The sequence below is a fragment of the Glycine soja genome, chromosome 2 (assembly GCF_004193775.1).
Source record: "Glycine soja cultivar W05 chromosome 2, ASM419377v2, whole genome shotgun sequence".
Classification (NCBI taxonomy): domain Eukaryota; kingdom Viridiplantae; phylum Streptophyta; class Magnoliopsida; order Fabales; family Fabaceae; genus Glycine; species Glycine soja.
The window spans coordinates 6896693-6918193 of record NC_041003.1 but is presented as its reverse complement, the minus strand read 5'-3'; the positions used below and the strand labels follow the sequence as shown (position 1 = coordinate 6918193).

General features: G+C 31.9%; 2 protein-coding genes across 10 annotated transcripts; one reads left to right on the top strand and one right to left on the bottom strand.

Moving 5' to 3' along the window:
* The first annotated feature begins 4756 nt into the window (after positions 1-4756).
* On the top strand, positions 4757-6688 carry LOC114384187 (steroid 5-alpha-reductase DET2-like). Its single transcript, XM_028343846.1, has 2 exons — positions 4757-5163; positions 6089-6688. Exons 1-2 carry the CDS (start codon positions 4834-4836, stop codon positions 6557-6559), a joined length of 801 nt encoding a protein of 266 aa, XP_028199647.1. The 5' UTR covers positions 4757-4833; the 3' UTR covers positions 6560-6688.
* Positions 6689-9056: 2368 nt separating this feature from the next.
* Positions 9057-20854, bottom strand: LOC114384144 (sterol 3-beta-glucosyltransferase UGT80B1-like). 9 transcript variants are annotated; one of them, XM_028343818.1, is made up of 16 exons: positions 20621-20854; positions 20435-20522; positions 19864-20095; positions 18797-18945; positions 17987-18256; positions 16617-16728; positions 14980-15150; positions 14324-14387; positions 13297-13354; positions 13042-13219; positions 12437-12567; positions 11750-11852; positions 10917-10993; positions 10630-10677; positions 10291-10440; positions 9057-9529 (listed from the first exon to the last, which is right to left on the bottom strand). In XM_028343818.1, the coding sequence occupies exons 3-16, from the start codon at positions 20075-20077 to the stop codon at positions 9326-9328; spliced, it is 1929 nt and encodes a 642-aa protein (XP_028199619.1). In that variant the 5' UTR covers positions 20078-20095; positions 20435-20522; positions 20621-20854; the 3' UTR covers positions 9057-9325. The 9 variants fall into 9 exon arrangements, with proteins under 9 accessions (XP_028199619.1, XP_028199629.1, XP_028199635.1 ...); XM_028343828.1 differs by having other exon boundaries at positions 19864-20037; XM_028343834.1 differs by having other exon boundaries at positions 14980-15054; positions 15133-15150; positions 19864-20854.
* Between the last annotated feature and the right edge of the window lie 647 nt (positions 20855-21501).

Sequence of the window (21501 nt, the reverse complement as noted above, 5' to 3'; positions counted from 1 at the left end):
TCTATTTAAATCTTTGTGGAAGAGAGGTGTCTATTATAGCATTGGACCACTAAAGATGAGTTAGAAGAAGAAAGAATTTAGTTTGATGTAAGGTCAATTTTGGAGAAGAAAAATGTTGTTCAATGACATTATCTTCTTTTTATACAATAATCTTTCCTCCAAATTCACCTATCAATTTCCTGCTCCCTCATCACCACCAACTTTAAATCATCACAAAATCTTTCCTCCAACTCATTTTCCCACACAAATCTTTTCCTCCTCCACTCAACCTTCCATTTCAACAAACGCTCCCAATGTCTCTCCACCACTTTGACACTTTACTAAGTCTTTCACCCTCCCCTCTTCTATAAGAAGTTCCATATTTTGCAATAAGAACTCTACCCCATAGGCTATCTTCATTGAAGAATATTCTCTACCCCATATTCTTTTTCTTTAAAATATCTAATTTGGGATGAAAGTGAGTTTTGAGAGGTGAGAAAGTGTTGGCACTTAGTAGTGTGAAATGGAGGGATATGACCTACGTTAAGTCCGGGGGTGCACTTACACCTTCTCATTTTTTTAAAATTCATTAAATTTGTAAATAAAATTTTATATTTTTATATTTTATTCCATCTATATTTATATAATTGAACCATTGATTTTATTTTTTATAATTTGTTCCCACTGACTTAGGGTCTTGGATCTGTCACTCGATATGATTCAGGCATTCAGTTATAGGCTATAGCATATAAAATTGCATGACGTTAGTGAGAGTAAACATTTATTTTATCCGTCCTGATTTACACACAATGCTTTGTGTCTCTGATTTGAAGACGTTGTTGTTGCACATGGGTGCGATCACGATTATAAAAATTGTATCAAATCTGGACAGAATCAGGATTATATGTGTGTTTGGGTTTTTGTTTCAGCACCTCAAACGGTTGTTTATTTCAATCCATTTGAAGAGTAATTTTCCCGTTTGAGGGCATTGTAATGTGTGTGAATGCTTATTCAAACACACCTATATATAGTGTATGTTTGATTGCACATCTCGGATCCATGTTCAACTGATAATCACGGTTAAATTAAAATTGATGTAAAAGCAACAACTAAGAACGTGTTTGTTAGCCAATTTTCACGTCCATTTTCAATTTTACGCAGAAGCTACAAGACATGCTTTGACTGGACGTGGTTAATTGCGTCAACAAACTGAAATCAATCATGCAACAGTAGTTGTTTCTTTCAATTTGCCTTCAAGATTTCTTTGTTAAATCAACATGAGGTCGCATATATGGATTTGTCAAAGAAAACTTGTACTTATCAAAGAAAATGAAAAGGAATTATAATATCTTTAAATTAAGCTTAATAAAATAATGAAATTTATTGATATTTTAGTCTAAATGTTATGGCCTTGATTGTTAATATATATATATATATATATATATATATATATATATATATATATATATATATATATATATATATATATATATATATATATATATTCTTATTTTCTTCTTCTATACTTATAGAAAAATTACCTAAACAAGTCATTATTCAAAGTTCCCAAGTAAATTAGCACCTAGAGCCTAATCAATCATTTGTCACAAACTAGAAATTTATTGAAGAAGAAAAATAATCCTTCCGAAACAATAATTTTTAAAATATTTAATTTAATTTCTTATCTTTTAAAAATTTTAATTTAATTCTTTATGTTTTTAAAAGATGAATGATGGTTTTAAACTTTTTAAATAAAAAAAAAAACTGAAGTGATTTTTTAAAATAAATTATCATTTTGAATAAAATAAATTTGGTCATTTAGTCTATAAATTGTTTTTTTTTCTTCCTACTACAAATATTTTTGAGTTTTGGTGCTAAAGGTAATATAGGTCGGATACGAGAATAGAGGAAATTACACATGGAAGGGGTGAGAGTGGGGGCGCAACCAGAAGCACACAATAGTCAAAATTCAAAACTGTTAGATTCTCGAGCTTCTGCAAAGAAATAAGCCTCAAATGAATAATCTTAAAGTTAATTCAATAATTTACAAAATGTGGAAAATGTACTCTTCAAACTTGCCTTCGATAAGCCATTCAATAATTTGTGTTGTTTGATCTGTTTCTCTTGAATGTCTTTCATCTCTTTCTCATCTTCTGTGGCAGGGGCATCATTGCTCTCTCCATCAGAGAACTCCGATACCATATCAGAAAATTGAGAGGAGATGCAAGTTCATTTGATGTGACCACACATTACAAAGTTAAAGAAACAAAAGGGGAGTTCCATAGATGCAATTCATGATATTGATTAATATGACAAAATACAAATGAGACAGAGTTTCGTATTGATTAATTTGAAAAGTTCAAAAAAACACACGAAAGACAAAATAGATGAATCAAGATAAAAAAAAAAAAAAACATTCACGAATCTTACTTACCTTGTTGTCTTTTAAAACTTGAATTATATCTTTTGTAACCATAATCTCCTGCCCTTTCCTGGCTCTTGAGGTGATTCCTGTCGTTCAATTTCTCTACCAATGTCCTGAATCAGGTCGTGCAAGTAAATCTTATCATGCCTAACCTTTATGAGAGATTTTTTAACCAACACCCCAATATGATATTTTATGCAGTCATCATAAAGAGTCAGAACCTCTGTCATCTTACATCCTTTCAAACAACAAGCAATATCAAGAAAAACATTCTTCTCTTCTTCCCCCAAGGCATCAAAGCTGAGTTTAAGTATCTCTAGGATTTCATTATTAGGAATTCTTGTATATCTTCTTTTAACCTTTTGAGTTGCTAGTAGTTGTTTGTCCTGAGTCACCACCATTCACGTCTTCCAACAATTTCCTGCAATTGCTTGCGCTTGTTGACATCATCTAAAATCAAGAGAATTCTTTTGCTGGAGCCTAGGTTGTATCATTGAAATTCCTTCTTACTCGCTAACTTAATTTTCTTGTATTTTCTAAAGAAAGATGCTTTGCAGATGTTTGATTTTTCTCTCAAGTTATGAAGAAAACAAGAACCATCAAATTGGTCAGCAATCAAGTTATAAATTGCTAGGGCAAGTGTTGTTTTTCCTAGCCCACCCTTTCCATGGATCCCTATCATGTGGACACCCTCATCAGAACCAACATCCAAAAGCTTCCAGACTAATCGCACCTGTGACCCTAGTCCAACTGGGTAATCCGCAACATGTAAACTAACAGGATTAATCTTCCTGGTGACTGACTTAACAATCCTCTCAATAAACTCGTATTCATATCCATCTCTGTTTCAAAAACAAAAAGAAAGTTTTAGTGAAGTTAAACTAAAAGCCTTGCATCCATATCTTAACAGGTATATTAACAAGCATCTTAACGGGTATCTTTCTTTTATATTGTCTAAGGTGTTAAATTCCACACGCGCTAGACAACTAAAAGTCATCAGATGTTTTGTGCATCACTTCATTTATTTTATGCTGGATCATAGGGTTAGAATCTAGGATGCAACCATCATATTTCCTTAGTTTGTTGCAAAATAAAAATCTGTCTTTTGATTAATTCACATCATTCATAATATTTGCAATATTAGATAGAAAATAATCTTTTTTTTTATTTCATGCAATTGTTTGATAACATTAATCGATATCATTTTATCTTTAATGTTTTCAAATAATAAGAGTTTATAGAATAATCATTTGCTATCATAAATTTATAGGTTAGAGTAAATTTAAAAAATAAAAATTAAAAAATATATATTTTATTAAAATAAACAATAATTTATGACGTTTGTGAGGATTTGATAACTAATCATTTTTTAGTTTAAATTCTTGTTTGTGCTGAGTTTTGATAGAGTATAAGAAAATGAATTTTTTATAATGAGACTCAAGAATATGTTTTTTGGACTAAAATAAATATTTATAAAATTAATGGTGTTGTGCAATTAATTAAAGATACCGTTTAGCAGGCACATACATGCCCTGAACTCATCTATGATTTCAAAGATTTTTTTAAGAATTTTCTAATGTTTTTCCTGAGATGTTTTTAAATAAAAATTTTAGTCGTGGTGATCCCGGTTGCCATAACTAGTGGGTTACCCATCTTTGAAATGATAACTAGACATGTTTGCTACATTTCAGCAACTTCTCCAAGTTATGCTTGAACCTTTCCTCATGCTTAGCTAATGCTTCTCCATAACTACCCTTCTGGTGTTGCAGATCAGAAGGATACACTTTATAAAAAACCATCAGATCTTTTCATGATCACTGTCATGAAGAGATTTGTAGAGATAGCCAGTAAAACCATGTGTGTGTCTGAACCTCTGAAGCTGAGGAACACATCGAAGGTGAAGGAAGAGGAATGTGATCGCAAAGCCATGAAGCAAATAGACATGGATGCATTGGCATTTTGGATCCACTGGCAATTTTGTATTAAAATACTAACAGAGGAAGCAACAGCATCTTTTACTAATCTATTTTTAGAATCAGTGTTACTAGTAAAATTCTACATTAGTTAAAAATAATAAAATTTAAATCTAAACTTTAAAGTTTTAAATTAAAGTGTAATGTGTAATCATCTCTCCCAAATTTATTTCCTTCAAATTGCAAGAAAAAATATTATTATTCTCTTTCTTTAACATCAATGATCAATCCCTTATCACGTATCTTATTTTTCTTTTCTTTCTCTCTCTCATTACTTGGACTTTCTTCACGTGTCCATTAATCAGAAACAAACACAGTAGATGTGGATCCCACTACTACAATTATTTCAACAGAATATGTTATTATACAAGTGCATGATCATCATGCCTTTTATTTAGCTCTAGGTCCGAGAATGGAAACAGACCTAAACAGAGGGTAACAAAACAAGCAAACACCATGGTGATTAAGTCTGTGTTGTTCAGCTTCATTTTCCCCCCGCCACCTTCTCTGGTGGTTTGGGGGTTGACTGTGACAAGCTTCCTGATACTGGCTAATGCTTTCTTGTCAGAAATTAGAGGGAAGCATTTGAACTATTCAAAGTTTTGGAATGCTAATCCCTCTGCAGAAAAGCAGGTCAAGTTGTCTAGCAAAGCTGGCATGCTTTTGCTGTACACTCCTGCTTTTCTTGCTGGCCTTGCATCCTTCTGGGTCTTTCCTCATCAAGGGCTCAGATTCACCATCCTTCAATCTGCTGTTACTCTGCACTACTTCAAGAGGGTCTTTGAGGTAAGTAACACTTGCTTTGTTACACTTCAAGCATGCAAAAAAAAAAAAAGAGATTATATGGAAGAAATAGTTAAGGTTTATTAATTATAATCCTGTTTTCTTTCTATAACTCTCTTCTTTTCTTATGATATCATTTTTCACATATATCATTTTCTCAATCTATTTTTTTCTTCTTTTTTTTCTACCTATCTTTGACTTTTTTCCCAATCAATCCACCATATTTTAGGGTGGACTTATAGATTGGGTTGTGATGAAATGAATATTAGGAGAATTTTTAGTGCAAAATTGTTCTTTTTTTATAGTAATTTTTTAGTTTAGGTTTGCAGTCATTTTTAAAGATCATGTCACCTGAAACAATTGACATAAAGTTGTGCTAGTTTAATTAGTGGTGTGAAGATTGAGTCCGGATATGCAACTAATTGTCTTTTATAATAGTTCTACTTGGTTCGAGGAAGATTGTTTCCAGACTTTCAGTGAAAAATATATTTGGTCTATACCAAAAAAGATTTAAAATCTATCTTGATATTTTTTTAGGATGATGGTTTATAGAATTTAGCAAGGCTATAAAAATTGGTATGCCGCAACCACGAGGTTTTTCGGGTTGACTACAATTGTAGTTACACCAGTGACTGAAATTTTCCATAATATCAAAGATCACGATGAAACCGTAACCACAATTTAAAAAAAACCTTGGAGTTGTGGCAGACCAGTTATGGTTTTCTTTGTATGCCTGGATTATGATGCAAATGAATTTCAAATTATGGTTTTCGGTCACAATTGTGCTGCGGTTGTTGTGATTTGATGCAGTCCACAATCATAGCCTGATGACACTATTCTTGATTTTTCAACACTAAACAACCCTTAGTGTCATATTCTTGTTCTTTAAATGGATTTCAGCTCAATTAAGAATGTTGTTAATGTGTAGGTTCTGTTTATTCACAAATATAGTGGAGGCATGACACTTGAATCTGCAATCCCCATCACTCTGAGTTATTTCCTCTCAGCTGTAACTATGGTCTATTCTCAACACCTAACAAAAGGGTTTCCAGAACCACCAATCAATCTGTTCTACCCTGGCATTGTGTTGTTTCTAGTTGGCATCATTGGCAACTTCTACCACCATTACCTTCTGTCCAAATTGAGGGGAAAGGGTGAAAAGGAGTACAAGATTCCAAAGGGTGGCTTTTTTGAGCTTGTGATTTGCCCCCACTACTTCTTTGAGATTACTGTGTTTTATGGGATCTTCTTCATTTCTCAGACATTATATTCATTCGCTTTCGCTGTAGGCACTACTATGTACTTGGTGGGTAGGAGTTACTCAACTAGGAAATGGTATCTTTCTAAGTTTGAAGATTTCCCTAAGCATGTTAAGGCTGTCATCCCATTTGTCTTCTAAATGTTGTAATGAACATCTAATTCTACTTGAGTTGTAAGTGTGCTGCTAGATTGTGTTTATTGGAATTGCAGCTCTCCAACATCCAAGTTTGAGTGATTTAATAAACTATTTTTTAACTTTGGTTGATTATTTGTAGTGCAGCTACTGAAGAAAGAGGAGTAAAAAGTGCTTAATTTTATTATATGTCATCTGGAGGCTTAAGAAAAGACTGCAACCCTTCAAAATTTTCATGTTGACACAATGAGACCTCTTCTGCACTGTCAACCATTTCAAATAACATATCTTTAAAGATTTAACCAAGCTTATACAAAATAAGGGAAATTTAGACTCCAAAAGCCTATACTCATGCACATTCTATTACTCGGGTTGTAATTGTAATGCAAAGTCTCAAAAGATTTAAAAATTAGATCAAGAGTAAGAAAATAATCAAGGTGTAATTGTAACACAAAAATGTGAGTTGCTAATAAGAAAGTTGATGACAAGGATATATTACTAATTGCACATCTTATTAAATTCTCACAATGGTAAAGAAATTTAATTTCTTTCAACTTTTTGTTACATTAATCTTGTACACCAAAAGCATATATTGCAGTCAAAAGTTGCTTGAGTAGAAAAAAAAAGTATTGATCTAGGCCTTTTGCCATTTATGGTGAAGGGTGTAAGAAATTTTCTTCATGTCAAAGTTGTATTAATTGGCTAAGAGAATGATGAGACCGAAGGTTTATTTCTAATACCTTATCTTTTTAGTCTAACTTGTTTATGTAGGCCCACTTAGCTCCAATAACACCCGTGTGTTATAGTTTATGAACTAATATCCTTACATCATTTCTATAACTAGCTCAGTCCTTATTGCAATATCATCTCTTAGAGCCATCTTAGATTTTATTTCTATTATTAGAGCCAGATTAATTTGACTTTTTTTAATATGTATGGTTGATCTTGTTTTACAGCTTCAGTCTTGTTTTCAATCATGAGATCAAGTAGATGTATCTTGAACTTCTAGTCCCTTGTAAAAGGTGCATAAGAAGACTTTGGAATTTGGAACTTCTTGAGAACAATATCTATTTAATTGATCCTTCTTTCTAAATTATTTTTTTTCCTAATAAAAAAAATAATTTCTTCAGCATTGCTGCTCGTGTACCCACCACTGCTTGACGTTACGCCTTGCCATGCTTCTATCATTCTTCTCTCTTCTATTATGGGGAGATGATAATTGGATTGTTAACTTTAATTAATTAATAGTGTTTTGCTTAAGAAAGAAAAGGTTGAAAGAGGAAAGCAACCCTTTTAGAAAATCCGTAATAAACAAAGAGAGGAGATGTGGTTGGGAAAGAAAAATGTATAAGATTTGAGAGAGACTGAATTGAGGACAAAGAGGAGAAAAGATATGGAATAGATCGGGTAACAATGAAAGGTTTGAATTTAATATTATAAAATGACACCAATCAAACACTACATTTGCCTTTATTAGCAGTTTCTTCTCATAAAGACTTTTGTATCCAATTCCTTAATGGTTTTGCTACATACCATAACCCTTTGAACATGCCAATTTCATGATAAATTAGTTTTTTTTGTCAAATTAATCATTCAATTTGTTAATTTCTTGATAATTTAGCTCTTAAATTTGTTGATTCCATCAAAAATTTAATTTCCGATGTTACTTAATTTCACATTAAACAACTATGATTTATCAAAAAGCTAAATACTTTTATAAAAAAATTATATACAGGTAATTATTTTGGGACTAAATTAAATCAATATTATCTATCATTATTGGAAATAAATTAATGTATTTATTCTAAAAATTATCTAATATTATAAACAATGATTTTTTTAAAAAAAATCATTTGAGAATGTATTGATAATATTGTTTTTTTGTCCTGTTGGCAATTCGGCATGGCAGATAGCAGGCTTTGCGGTGAGGGAAATGAATGTCATAACATAAAATTGGTAAGGCAATATTTATTAGGGGCACTAAAATAAAATCCGTGGATACGGACATTTTTTAATTGGATATGTTGTTCTGTGTTCTGTTTTTTTAATTAAATTTTCATTCATTTTTAAAATCACACTTGGGGTGGGGTGATGCCAAACCACATTCGAAAGCGATGTTACATAGCACGACTAACGTGTTTTGAGAAAAAGAGAAAAAAAAAAACGAATAGTCTTCATCAACTGAGCGCAACTCTACTACTACTATACTATAATTCTATAAAGAAGGGTAAAATATAAATGATTTCATCTGAATATCTTAAAGTTTGGTTTTATCCCAGTAAAATTTTAATATGATTTTAATAGAAATTTTGTTTTTAATTTTAGAAAGACTAAAATAATAACACTTTTAATAAATGTAAAAATAAAATAAAAATAAAAATATATTAAGTTTTTATAGTGACTAAAATTAATTTCATATGGTTCCAAAATTTAATTTTCAAAATGATAAAATCACACACACACATATATATATATATATATATATAGAGTCTAGTTTGTTGAGTCAGGTGCAAATAGAATCCCTCTTATAATCACTCTAACATAGATATCTATGATCTATGAGATCTCATACAACGAGAAATGACAAGAGAAACTTCAATATTACTAATTTACTATTAATCAAACCCTCACAAAAGAGACTTTGACTGAAATGAATGGAATATTAAGCTTAACACTGCTACCATTACCAAAAAATGGAAAGCTCTATAAACTATAATTATGCAATCAATAAAAGAAAAAAAAGAATTTACTCAAAGCAAAAAAAAAAAAAAACTATACACCCCCACAAGGTAAAGTGCAAAACTTTGCTAGTTGGAGAAAAAACCACTGCAAAGGATTTGCATGGTCATCCACCACTGCAGATGGAATTGGTAGTGGTAGTTCAGGAGGTAGATGACGGTGAAATGAATCAACTGCAGCAGTAACACCATCTTCATTCTCGATCAACTTTGCCACTTCCATTGCCCGTGATTTTACCTGAAGATTTTGTATCTCATTACTACTAAAACTTTGTAAAGCACAAGTACAATATCATAGTTATAAATATCCGAAGCCAGTGGTGAAAAGTGAAAATGATAACTATAAATTTTACATTGCATGTCCTTTATTTTATTGTTCATGATTCCCAACTTAAGTTAGATAAGTTTCGCGAATAAATGCCTTTCTAGCTTGCTTCAATTCATTCTCAAATCTTGAGGAATTTTGATATATGCTATTACATTCTACAAAATATGAAACACACAAGTTTCTGCACAAATAAGGTATAGATGTAGATTCTATTTGGATAAACTTCTCAATAAGTATATATTGGAGAAGAAAATAAGAAAGTAAAATGAATTAAGCTTTTTCCATGAGCTAAAATTAGCTTATACATAAGTTAGCTTTTTGGAGAAGCTACATAGGAGAACTTTTACAAACTAACTTATGCATAAGCTAATTTTAATTTATTGGAGAAACTTATTTCATTTTACCTTTGTATTTTCTTCTTCTGTAAGTATTTATTGAAAAGTTTAACCAAATAGGATCATAGTGTATATGTCACCATCAATTCACTTGGGCACCTAAATTGTCATGAAGTTTCAATAGTATATAAGAGGAAGGATATTAATTGAACAAGCACATCAAAGGGGCAAGGAGTGCATTTCATTTGTCAATGAATTTTTTCATATTTAAATTCAAAGCCTATTCACATGTTTTGGGATTAGGAGGGATGCATATTGCATAGAATTGGAAATTACCTCTGGCTGGAGCATGAATTTAATGGAATTTGATAAATTCTCAAGACTGAGCTGAGATATTGGAATTGGAGCTGGTCCTAGCCCTTTCTGATTTATTCTATCTCCCCAAAAGAACTGATCTCCAAAGAATGGAACAATGGTTGTTGGACACTGCAAGTTATGGTTTTGAGATTAAGAAAAAAAGAAGAATGAGAAAAAGAAAGTAAATACTAAATTTTTTTTTTTTTTTTATAATGACTAGTCGTGTGCAATTAAAAGAAAATCCTGAGACATTAATACAGATCCTTGGATTAATGGAAATAAAAACGTTTCTTATGACACTATTAAACTGAACATTACCCCAGCCTTTAGTCCTGTAGCCGTTGTTCCAGCACCACCATGATGCACCTGCATTTTTGTGCCAAAATACGTAAGTGCATATTCCACACCAACCTCCCTTTCCCTTCTTTCTCTTAACTTTCTGTGGGAAGAACTGTTGACACCTAAATGGGGTTCACTATAGAGCAAGAATTATAGCCGAGGGACTAAAGTATAAATCAAAGAAATCCCTCTAGGACGCTCTAAAGCATTTTCTTCTTTTTTTTCTCTTCAAAATAACCCACAAGAAAATATAAATTAGAACTCACCAAGGCAGAACATTGGGGAAACAGCCAGTCATGAGGGCATTCCTCTAGCACGAAAACATTGTCAGGAACTTCTGCCACTGAGTAATGGAAAACATAATGCAAGTGAAACTAACAATTATCTAAAAATAATGTATCGTTATATGTTATGGACACCTTTATCAATTCTCATTAAGAATATCAGAGTAGAAAATTCAACAAAATTGTTTTTGTCCACTTTAGTTATTTATCATTAACAGCAAAAAGGGGATGATAATAAAGAAAAAAAGTTTACAACCTGGTAAGTGGTAACGATAAGGAAAAATTGGCTGGTAAGTCTTGGATGTACACAAGATATGGAAACTAATAAAAAAAAAAAGAGCCGTTGCTGTGGTATATCAATAAGTTCCTAAATGCTCAATCTCTAAGTTACTTTGGAAATGGCTGTATGCTTTAGCCTTTCTATAAAGTAAAAAATACTTATAAAGTTGTATAATCACTAAATGTTATGTTAAAGGTCAATAGGTCATCCTTAAAAGGAGAACTTTTTACTTCAAAATAATACAAGAGTCCAACACATCAGAATGAGAAAATCAATCGGATAACCATGTACTTCAAATTACTTTGGTATATTCATATATACTAATTCACAAAAACATTGAAGAACCACAATTAACAAATAAAAGGAAAGTAAATGGAGAAAGAAGAGAAAACCCTATCCTAGTATTAAACATTATATTACAGTCATTCACAAGTCACAACATACAGGCAAATGACGAAACACCAAACCAACAACAAACTTCAGATGGATATTTACAAACAATGATTATTTGGAATAAAGGGAAAAAAATACTTACAGTTCCCTAGATTTCCCCAGCCCCTGTCAATAATTCCCCGTTGTCCCGTATCCTTTAGTGCCTCCACTATAACATCAGTAGTTCTTTTAGGATCATCAAGAGGCTAAAAAAAGTGAAACACAATATTTTCATTAGAGAACTCCAAAATTCCATTCTTAAAATTTGATAATGGTATAAGTTTATAGGTAAAAGATGTCGAGTTTTCTAGCTTTAGTGTATACCTGAAACTATTATTTGTGACAAGATAAATAACTAGATTGATTCTATTGCATAAATGCAAAGAGGTTCATATTAATATGCCAAGTCATCCGATAGTACACACATCATGTTCAAATTTGACAGGTCATGAATTTCAAGAATTTTGGATAATTTTACCTAGATTCCATTTTTTAGCAGCTCTTAAGATGGTAAAGAGAAAATAAACTACTACAATATACATGCAATGGACAGAGATGCTAGTTGCAATTTTAGCGCAAGGTCTTGAAGGCAAACATAACCTATAATTTTTTCATGCAAATCCTGTCCATTGCTTTATTTTCTTTTAAGAAAGATTTAACCTCCCAAGAAAGTAGCAAGTATTAAAATCCTATGAGCAGTAGTAATGTTCTTAATATCCAAAACATAAAAAATAAAAAATAAAAAAAATTTACCATATAAAATGAATCACTTTAGGTGAAATTATCATACCATGCTCCCAAACCCAAAATATAAAGGTTTTGGTCCTTTTTGAATCCATCGAACAAAATCTTCTTGTGGTTGATACTTTGATCCAAGGTTCAAGAAACAATAACCAACAACATCAACTAAAGGGCCCCAGTCTGCAAATTTTTTAAATGCCATTAGTGCTGGAAACACACTTAAGACAGAAAGTAAAACACATCTACTAAGCATTTCAATACAGGTATTATGTAAAAATAGTAATATTATCAACAGAAATTATGTACAGCACTCAATATCATAATTCGATCTAGACTTTAGTGGAATCTAATTTGAAGCATAGTAGTTAGATTGTCCTCAGCTCCTTGATAAAACTTTATATAATAATACGAAAAAATTTATCCAATTATTTAGTTACAACAGATAACTTTATAAATCCACAGTTCAAATTATCTATTGCAAAGCAATTCCTCCCAAGTCAAATTTACTCTGGGACTGAGGCTACTCTTGATTGTAGCAACTAATGAATTTATCTAATACTTCAATAACTTTAATGACAAAAAAATTATTCATTTAAAGAACACTAAAGGACAAAGTCAAAAGGTTATGCTACTGGATTACATCCTTGTCCATACCACTTGGTTTTGGAACAACATGAGGACTCCACATATAGCCAGTTGGTAAATGAGATATTGATCCACTGTACATACTGAAGTATGCAATAGGAGCAAGCTTCAATTTTCTTTTCCTGAAGTCATTGATAATTCCTCGTATCCCCCACCAAATCAGTAGATCCACAATTATATATGAGAGCTGGATTCAGCAAGGATATAAATTCACAAAACTAATGAAATACAGATAGAAGAAAATAGTTTCACCAAAGGACATACCCAATAACCAGCACTTTGAGGAACACGTGCCAAAGGGTGTGAGAACTCATATGTTGGCCTGCCTATTGAAAAAAAATAAATGTAACAAGCTACCTCTTAAAAAATTTAGAAATAACTATAAAAAGAGGACATAATTTTAAAAAGACATACAGCATTAACTTACTAGATCATGTTTTAAACTTTGGGTTTATCCTATGGGTTTTTATCTTGAAGATACAATTAAACATATTTTCTCTTCTGAATCAGATGATTTAAAAGTTAGAAGTAAAAAGTTGAAACTTCTAACCAACAGAATCACATTAAAATAATCAATTGTTGATTTGAATTGTGAAGTAGAAAAAACTAAAAGGCATCCGATTTAATAAACCATATTCTAATTTAGGATTTAATTTTCAGCCACTATTGATGTGAGTTTTTTAGCATCCAGATATGGATTGCCATGTCATTAAAAGTGTTTAAAAGTCAACCTTTTTCTAATAATGTTTGAATACATGATTAGATGACAGAGTAAAATAGCTTTACATTTTATATCAAAATTAAACCCTCAACTAGTTATAAAATTGGAGGCAGTTTATGAAAAGGATGCAACTTGAGAGGTTCAATCCTATTGCTCCCATAATCCACTGCCCCTCCCTTTAAACTTTCAAAACTGCAGGTATGTTAATAATGCCCTGACCCTCGATAATTTGCAAAATTAAAGATTGAGAGGATAGTCACTTTTTTATCAAAGCAAAGCTCAAGGGATCCACTTTGTGTTGCGGTCCTTGAAAGATAATGCACTTTCCTTGACAATTGGATAATGGGTAATTATTTGATAGGAAACTGTTGCATTTATCTGAATGTTGGAAACACCATTACTCCTGCTTTTAGTTCTTACAAGAAACCTGTACTGTTTTAAATTTTAATATTTAAAGTAAAAAGTCAGAAAGTACTCTTAAATCTTTTTACGAAACCTATATTAATTCCATATTTAAAGTGACCTAAGGTTAAAATTTCTACTCAAAGGTTATAAAGAATTTAAACTCACGTCCAAGGCATTGTGAAGAAGATGTGAAGGGGCACCCCAAGAGCTTCAGCAACGTGTGTATGTCCTGAAAGACATAACATAACATTAGTGCTATATATTTTATTCCAAAAATCCTGCAACAGACCAATTCACAAAAGAGAGTTGTGAAATAAACAAACAAGCATGCTCTTGTAAAATGAAAAGAATATTTTTCTATGGGGAAAAAAAGGAATGCTATTCAATAACTCTGATGAATTTGAGTATTTGACAAATGACATTTAGAAAAAATTAGCATCATTCTTCATGCTTTTGAAATGAATGCCCCTCAATTCCAGAATTTAGTCTTAGCAGTCATTTTTAAGGCTCCAAGAGTCCAAGTCTCTTTTTTTCCTTATGAAGCACAGGGTCCACACTAAACATTTTATGCTAATATAAATTGGAGTACAATGCATAAGTGAAGGATATTAGAAAAAGATAACAATAAAATAACATTATCAAACATAGAGCCAAGTCAAATGGTGGAACCATCAAACATCGTACTTGCAAAGCAAGTAATACCATTATCAAGTCACACTAAAATAATAATAGCAATTAAATCAAAAGATAAACGAATAGTAATCAAGACATGAAGTGAAGAAATACACAATGCAATATTCTTATAAGTTCTAACCACTCACCACATGCAGTAGGATTGGAAATAATAGCCTGAGCTCTAAACGGAACACCAGTTTCCAAATCAGGTGATATGCATGCTGGAAGAAGAGAATCAATAATAGCCTTCAGCTGCTTTCTTTGGATAGATATTTCAGTTGGACCAGATGGGATTATACCTTTATTCCTCGCCATATCTATTACAGAAATAACTCAATTAGCATATGGCAAGGGCCAATTCTCCTAAAAGCTTAAACTATAATGTGAAGGCTTATGATTGATTTGTATCTAAGAAGACCCTTCATGTGAAAGACCTTTGGGCTTAAAACATGAACAATGCATATCCACTCTATCACATGCTGAAATTCAAGTTTTTATCGGAAAAATGGAAGCAACACAGATACAAAATTGACAATTTAGCCATACAGGCTCTCATCCTATATTAAGAACAAAATATCCCAAAAATTTAAGCTCTCAAACAAAGGCTCATTATTGGTTTTATATTTAACATTCTGTAAATATATACATTGAGCAGAAAGAAGAGGCATAAGAATAAGACAGACACATGTAGTGTGTTATGTTAGGCAGTGATCGAATTTCTTGAGGAAAAGCTTTTTAAATAAATAAAAAAAAGCTCTGATAATTGTAATGTTCATATGCATTTGGTAGTTGGCAATGGGATCAATTTTAGAATATAGTCTTTGATTATTTTAGCAAAAGAAACAGCTTTTACATCATAAGCAAAAGTTTGAAGCTTATGAATTATGATTAAAAGCGATCAAATTATTTTCTCAGTAACTTTTGCATTCCCATTTTATCCCCAATAATTAGTTATTTTAAATACCAACTAGTCAATTACAAACAACTTCATAGTAATTTTAGTATGAGAAAGTGATTCTTTTAGACAATTCAAGCAAAACAGATGATCTTAAAATCACTGTTGACCTCACATATCCAAATATGAAACTTACTTGATATAATTGATTAAAATAATAATCAATTATAGATACAATTGATTATTAAAATAGTTTTCTTTTTTGCAGTTAATCTAAATGAGCACAGGATTATTTCATTTAGCATGCTTCAAAATAATGTGACTGGGCTAATGCCAAGAGTGTCAAAGCCAGAAATATCACTCACTGTGAGCACTAGCTTGTTAAACAGGGTTTCCATGATCTTGTAAATCATTAGCTATTAGGCATTTATGGAGAAAGAAATAAATATTTTTTTCATAATTTCACTACAACTAGACACTAAAGAATTCACTCACTACAAGGATTAATTGTATTTAGAGTACATGAGATGAGACTATAAGACTTCAATAATTACAAAGCAATTAGTTAAGATGCCTGACTAGTAATAGAAATCCTTGCTCCGCGAATCTGTTTTCGGTCCATATGCAGTTCTAGGCCAGAACAAAAAAGCTAAAGTATATATTTTACCAAAATACGAGATTGAAAAGAATCCTTAATTCTTGAGAATTTATTTATGAACCAAGAAGATATCAGTGCATTCTAGCATGCTTTCTAAATACCAAATTGAACAGGTGAACCAAAGATTATTAAGGATTTAAAAAAGAAAGTCTAGGCATGTTAAGAACAAAGTATAGATTGAAATAAGAAATATTAGATATTAATGGCAGTATTAAAAAGGAACCTCTTACATTCTGCCAAAGCTCGAGGATCGCCACCCAACGGATAGAAATTGACACCAGCAGACTTTACAAATGTGTCAAAATCAGCATGAGTTGCCAGCCTAACACAATGTCCATACTCCTGCAGAAAGTGTGAATTCAGGAAAGCTAATTGTTTTGAAATAGAATTCATTAGGCTTAAATGCAATTTTGGTCCCTCTATTTTTCAAAATCTACAATTTTGATTCTCTATGTTAAAATAGATACATTTACTCCTCTTATTTTTTAAAATTCGTGATTTTAGTCCCCTATTTTGAAACAGAGACATTTAGTCTCTTAATTTTGTAAAATCTGCTTGGTCCTTCCCTCAAACTGAAAGCATTGACTATTAAAAGATTAACAATTTAACATTGACTATGACGTAGATTAAATAAATTATCTCGTGTCACATCACTAAATTTGAATCACACCAAGTTAATTTTTTACCAATCAACGCTTTTTGAATTTGATGGAATGACCAAAATTGCGGATTTTACAAAATTGGAGGACAATATGTCTTTATTTTAAAATAGGGAGACTAAAATTGCAGAATTTAAAAAATAGGAGGACTAAATGTCTCTATTTTAAAATAGAGGGACCAAAATTTCATATTTTTAAAAATAGGGGAATCAAAATTGTATTTAAGCCAATTCATTAACAGTAGCTGGGAAATCATGATTTTGCACTCTCAAAAAATATCAGTAGTACAAATCTCATGACAGAAATTAGGAGAATATACAAGTAGCATCAAACAATGTGAATATGAAAGGGATATGAACTTCAGTCACATTGTATTCTATCCACCCATATCATAAAGCAAAGAGATACCACGAAATCTAAGTTTAGAAAAATAAACATATATTAATAAATATATATTAATGGGCAGACATCAGGAATTGAACCCGCGCATGATGGATTCACAGCAAAGAATAGGAAACCTAAAAATGGCATGGTTCCCTGGAGATTGATATCCCATGTTCTCATTTAGGCCCATATTAAAGTAGCATACATGTCAGCAATTTTATTCATTTTCAGTTTACATATTTTTTATTTCTTGTAGTCCATACAGTAGAAACAAAAGGTAACCCTGATCATGTTAAAGAATGGAATAGAAAAAAGCTAGCTTATGGATAACCAGCATTGGTGGCAACGGATTTAATTATTGAATGGGGAAAAAATAATGACCTCAAACTCAAAAGTCAAAATATATCCATCTAGCACAGAAGATTCTATTTAGTAGAAAGAGTTTACTCACTCACAGCAAATGTAATGTCAAGATATCAGAAACATTTGTTCTAATCTAAATACAATAAGCAATAACAAAAATCATAGTTATTTGGCATTTCTGCTCTCATGCGCACCAGGATAAATTGGATGGAAATGTTCAAACATGCCTGAAGTTTTTTTGCAATGGCCAGGAAAGGTTGTACATCGCCTCTAGTTCCAACCACAAGTATGACAATTTGTAACCAGGGAGCTGATTTTTTTGATTCAGAAATAATAGTTCCACTCATTGTTGACTCTTCAAAAGATTGGAACTTCAACAATTCTGATGCAAGAGGTGCATCTTTTTCTAGATCAACTTTAACAGTCCCGTCACTTTGTATCTTCACTAGGTTAAACAGCTTTTGCTGAGAAACAACATAAAAGTGTTGTGACAAAATCAGAAGAATTTGGCAAATCTAATGCATAAATCACAAGCACAGAAATGTCAAGAAGAAAGCTACATAGGCATGTAACATAAAGGCTTTCAGACATATACAAACTCACTGCTTTGATTTGGCAGGAAAGGAGAACAAAATGAACACATTATACATTTACAGATGAGAAGCTATTAGGTATTAATATGAAGAGATAATATTTAACTAAATTTCAAATATTTGGATACTATGCCAATGGAGAGACAGCATCTTCCCCAATAAAAAGAGGAAAAAAAATTGAGATTGAAATTGCAAATTGCCATATTAATTTTTTAATTGTGAATTATAATATGTATTGAATTTAATAGAGACAATAAAATGTAAGAATAGCAATTGCCCCGAATTGTATCTTTGAAACAATATTAAACAGAACATACAAACAACCATTAATATATGAGCATTACACTAATTTGAATGAAATGCCCAAGCACATAGTAAAAAACCACCATAAGATATAACATGCGGGTCTACCTTTTCACACTCTGACAGCCTGTCCAATATTAAGTCTTGCCTTGGAGAATCACATTTCTCCATCATTGATCTAGAAAATATAATCTCATGGTCAGCAACAAGCAGGTTCCTCTCTGTTCCAGTAGGCTCTAGGATGAAATGGTCCAAACCTTCAAGAGCAAATTTCAACATTATAAAATAAATTAATATTTCATAAGAACCAAGAAACAATAGTCACAAGGCCAACAGCATATACAAATACAACCAACACAGCATATAACCAAGATAGGAGGAAGACATGCACAACAATAATCAAGTCTTATTCCACTAGGAGGGTCAGCTACATGAATCAGTCAATGAAATTAAGATATATCAAAAACCACAATTCTTTTTAAAGGAAATAAAGCTTTTGAGGTTGAAAATAAGTTAATCAAAATGTGGCATTTAAATTTATGGAAGTCAAACAAAGTAAATTGGATACTTTATAGAACTAAAAGTTCCGCTTTGGATAAGGCATTTTACATAAGCAATTGGAGTCCTAGACCCAACAAAACAATGATAAATGCATAAAGGCATTTGACTAGGGGATTTTAATTCATGAAGCAATTTCCAAACTTTGGCATTAATCCTATAGACCTCTTTTTGAATCCTTTCCCCTTCTCCACTTTCTCAATCTATGTTTCTCTTCATGCGCGCCCCTCACTTTCACACACTCCTCCATTTTCAACTCTTCATTTTTTTCCCTTGTCATGGACAAATCCACAAATACTATTACAGCTCTCCTACTGCCAAAGTAGTCTCTGAAATTTACACATTAAACAGTACAATACGGGTAAAATGCCTTAAAATGTACAAAGCCAGAAAAACTTTTGCATTGTGACATCAGAATCTACCTTAAAATTATAAAGTTTGCCAACCATACCTAGGCAAAAAAATTAGTTCAACTGAAAACAACCTAAGAGGCTGACACGGACTAAAAACACTTTTATTTACCTACTTTACAACAATTCTAATGTCTATTTCACAGTCATCAACTGCCTAATAGGAGTAATAATAGAATCTTTGCCGAAGATATAATGAGCACTAACCTACTCCAGCTGTAGAATTAACCTCTGATGATTTCTGCTCCAAATTTTCCCTCCAATTCTCTTCCTTCTCAGATGAAGTTGATTCAAGCTCGTCTTGGGATATGTTGTCAAGTGTCACCAACTCATCATTGCTCATTTGACTAAGATCTTTCTTTCGTTTGCAATCAAAACCTTCTAATGATTCCATGGAAGTTAGACAAATATTCAATCCCATTACTGACCATCCCAGAATCTGTAATTTCAAATTCTCAGTAACTCTTTAATTAGGCCAAACTCATACACAACAAACAACACCCCCTCCCCCCCAAATCCAAATCTGTAGCACCCTCTGAACACACTCAAACTCACCACATAAAAAAAAAATAGCAATCAAACCCTGCTAAGCTCAAAAGAACTTGAACCATTTTCTCCTTTTTAATTCTTCATAAACACATGGGAAGTGGGCCGAAGAAGACCAAATAATCACCTAATAATTGAAAGCTTTTGAAAAGACCATACTTGGACAGCTAGCACTGCACGACCCACCAGTCATTTAAGGATAAAGAAAGTTTGGTAAGCATAAAGTTCAAACCTTTTTGGAACCCTAACTGGACCCAGTTGAAGTATCAACCCACAATTCACGTTGAGCTCAAGAACAATCTCAAGCTTCAAAGCTATAGCTGAGAAAACCCAAAACAAGAGTAGTGGAAGTGCCCAGAAAAGCTTCACAGCTCAAAATTGTGAAGAGGAAATTGAAACAGCAAAGAATCACAATCACCTTGCTCACCCTTCACTTCACACCAATTGTGCCATTGCCGCAGCTTCAACTCCAATGGAAAATTAGACAATTAAGAAGAAAAATGAAAAAAAGAAAAGAAAGATTGAGAAAGTACTAGTATAATTTAATGGGATTGAAGTGGTAGTTATGTGAGAGAAGGAAGTTATTTCACTCAGTGTCTGACACATAACAACGAAGTTAGACTACGAAATCCCATGGAATCCAAACACGAGTTGTCATTTTATGAAAGTGACCTTTTATATTGACGTAGGGTAAAAAATATCTCAGAAGAAAAGGGAAAAGAAAAAGAAGCAACAATTTAAAAGTTATTAGTATTATGCATACTTTAGAGTTTAGTCAAATGGGGATTTTTTATTTTAATCTTTTAAAGATTTTTTTATTTTAGTTTCAGTAAAAAATTACACATTTAATCTTTATAAATTTACAAATATTATCTTTTATTTCCTATTGTGATACACCCATCCTAAACACCATGCATTCAACTATTTTGCCTTTGCATCAATTTGGCCAAATTTTGAATTATGCTCTCACACTAAGTCTGGCTGAATAGCTAGAGACATCATAGGGAGGATTTTTATTTCACACAAATCAATTTAATTAATGACGTTTGGAATCCATTCTAACACTTAAGGCCCAAAAATTCTAAACTTGAATCATTGCAACACTTTCTTCTCTCAGACTCTCACCACAAACTCATTATTTCTATTATTTTCCTTGTCATGGCCAAACCATGCATCTACTCCTCAAAGAAAAGGCCTTTTATAACTTCTTAAACGGCATATTGCAAATTTAACCAGATCCTTCATCCTCTCTGCAACCATAAGACTAAAAAAAGGATTTTCATTTTAATTACAAAAGGA

Bases quoted from the DNA above. Each gene is read 5' to 3' on its own strand.
- LOC114384144 (XM_028343816.1), bottom strand. From the start codon at position 20,077: ATGGGATTGAATATTTGTCTAACTTCCATGGAATCATTAGAAGGTTTT. The intron at 15,151-16,616 runs GTAAGAGGTTCC...TTTCTGTAATAG, and splicing joins TCCTCGAGCTTTGGCAGAAT to ATATGGCGAGGAATAAAGGT. The intron at 10,441-10,629 runs GTAATGTTCAGT...CATAACTTGCAG, and splicing joins CTACAGGACTAAAGGCTGGG to TGTCCAACAACCATTGTTCC.
- LOC114384187 (XM_028343846.1), top strand. From the start codon at position 4,834: ATGGTGATTAAGTCTGTGTTGTTCAGCTTCATTTTCCCCCCGCCACCT. The intron at 5,164-6,088 runs GTAAGTAACACT...GTTAATGTGTAG, and splicing joins ACTTCAAGAGGGTCTTTGAG to GTTCTGTTTATTCACAAATA.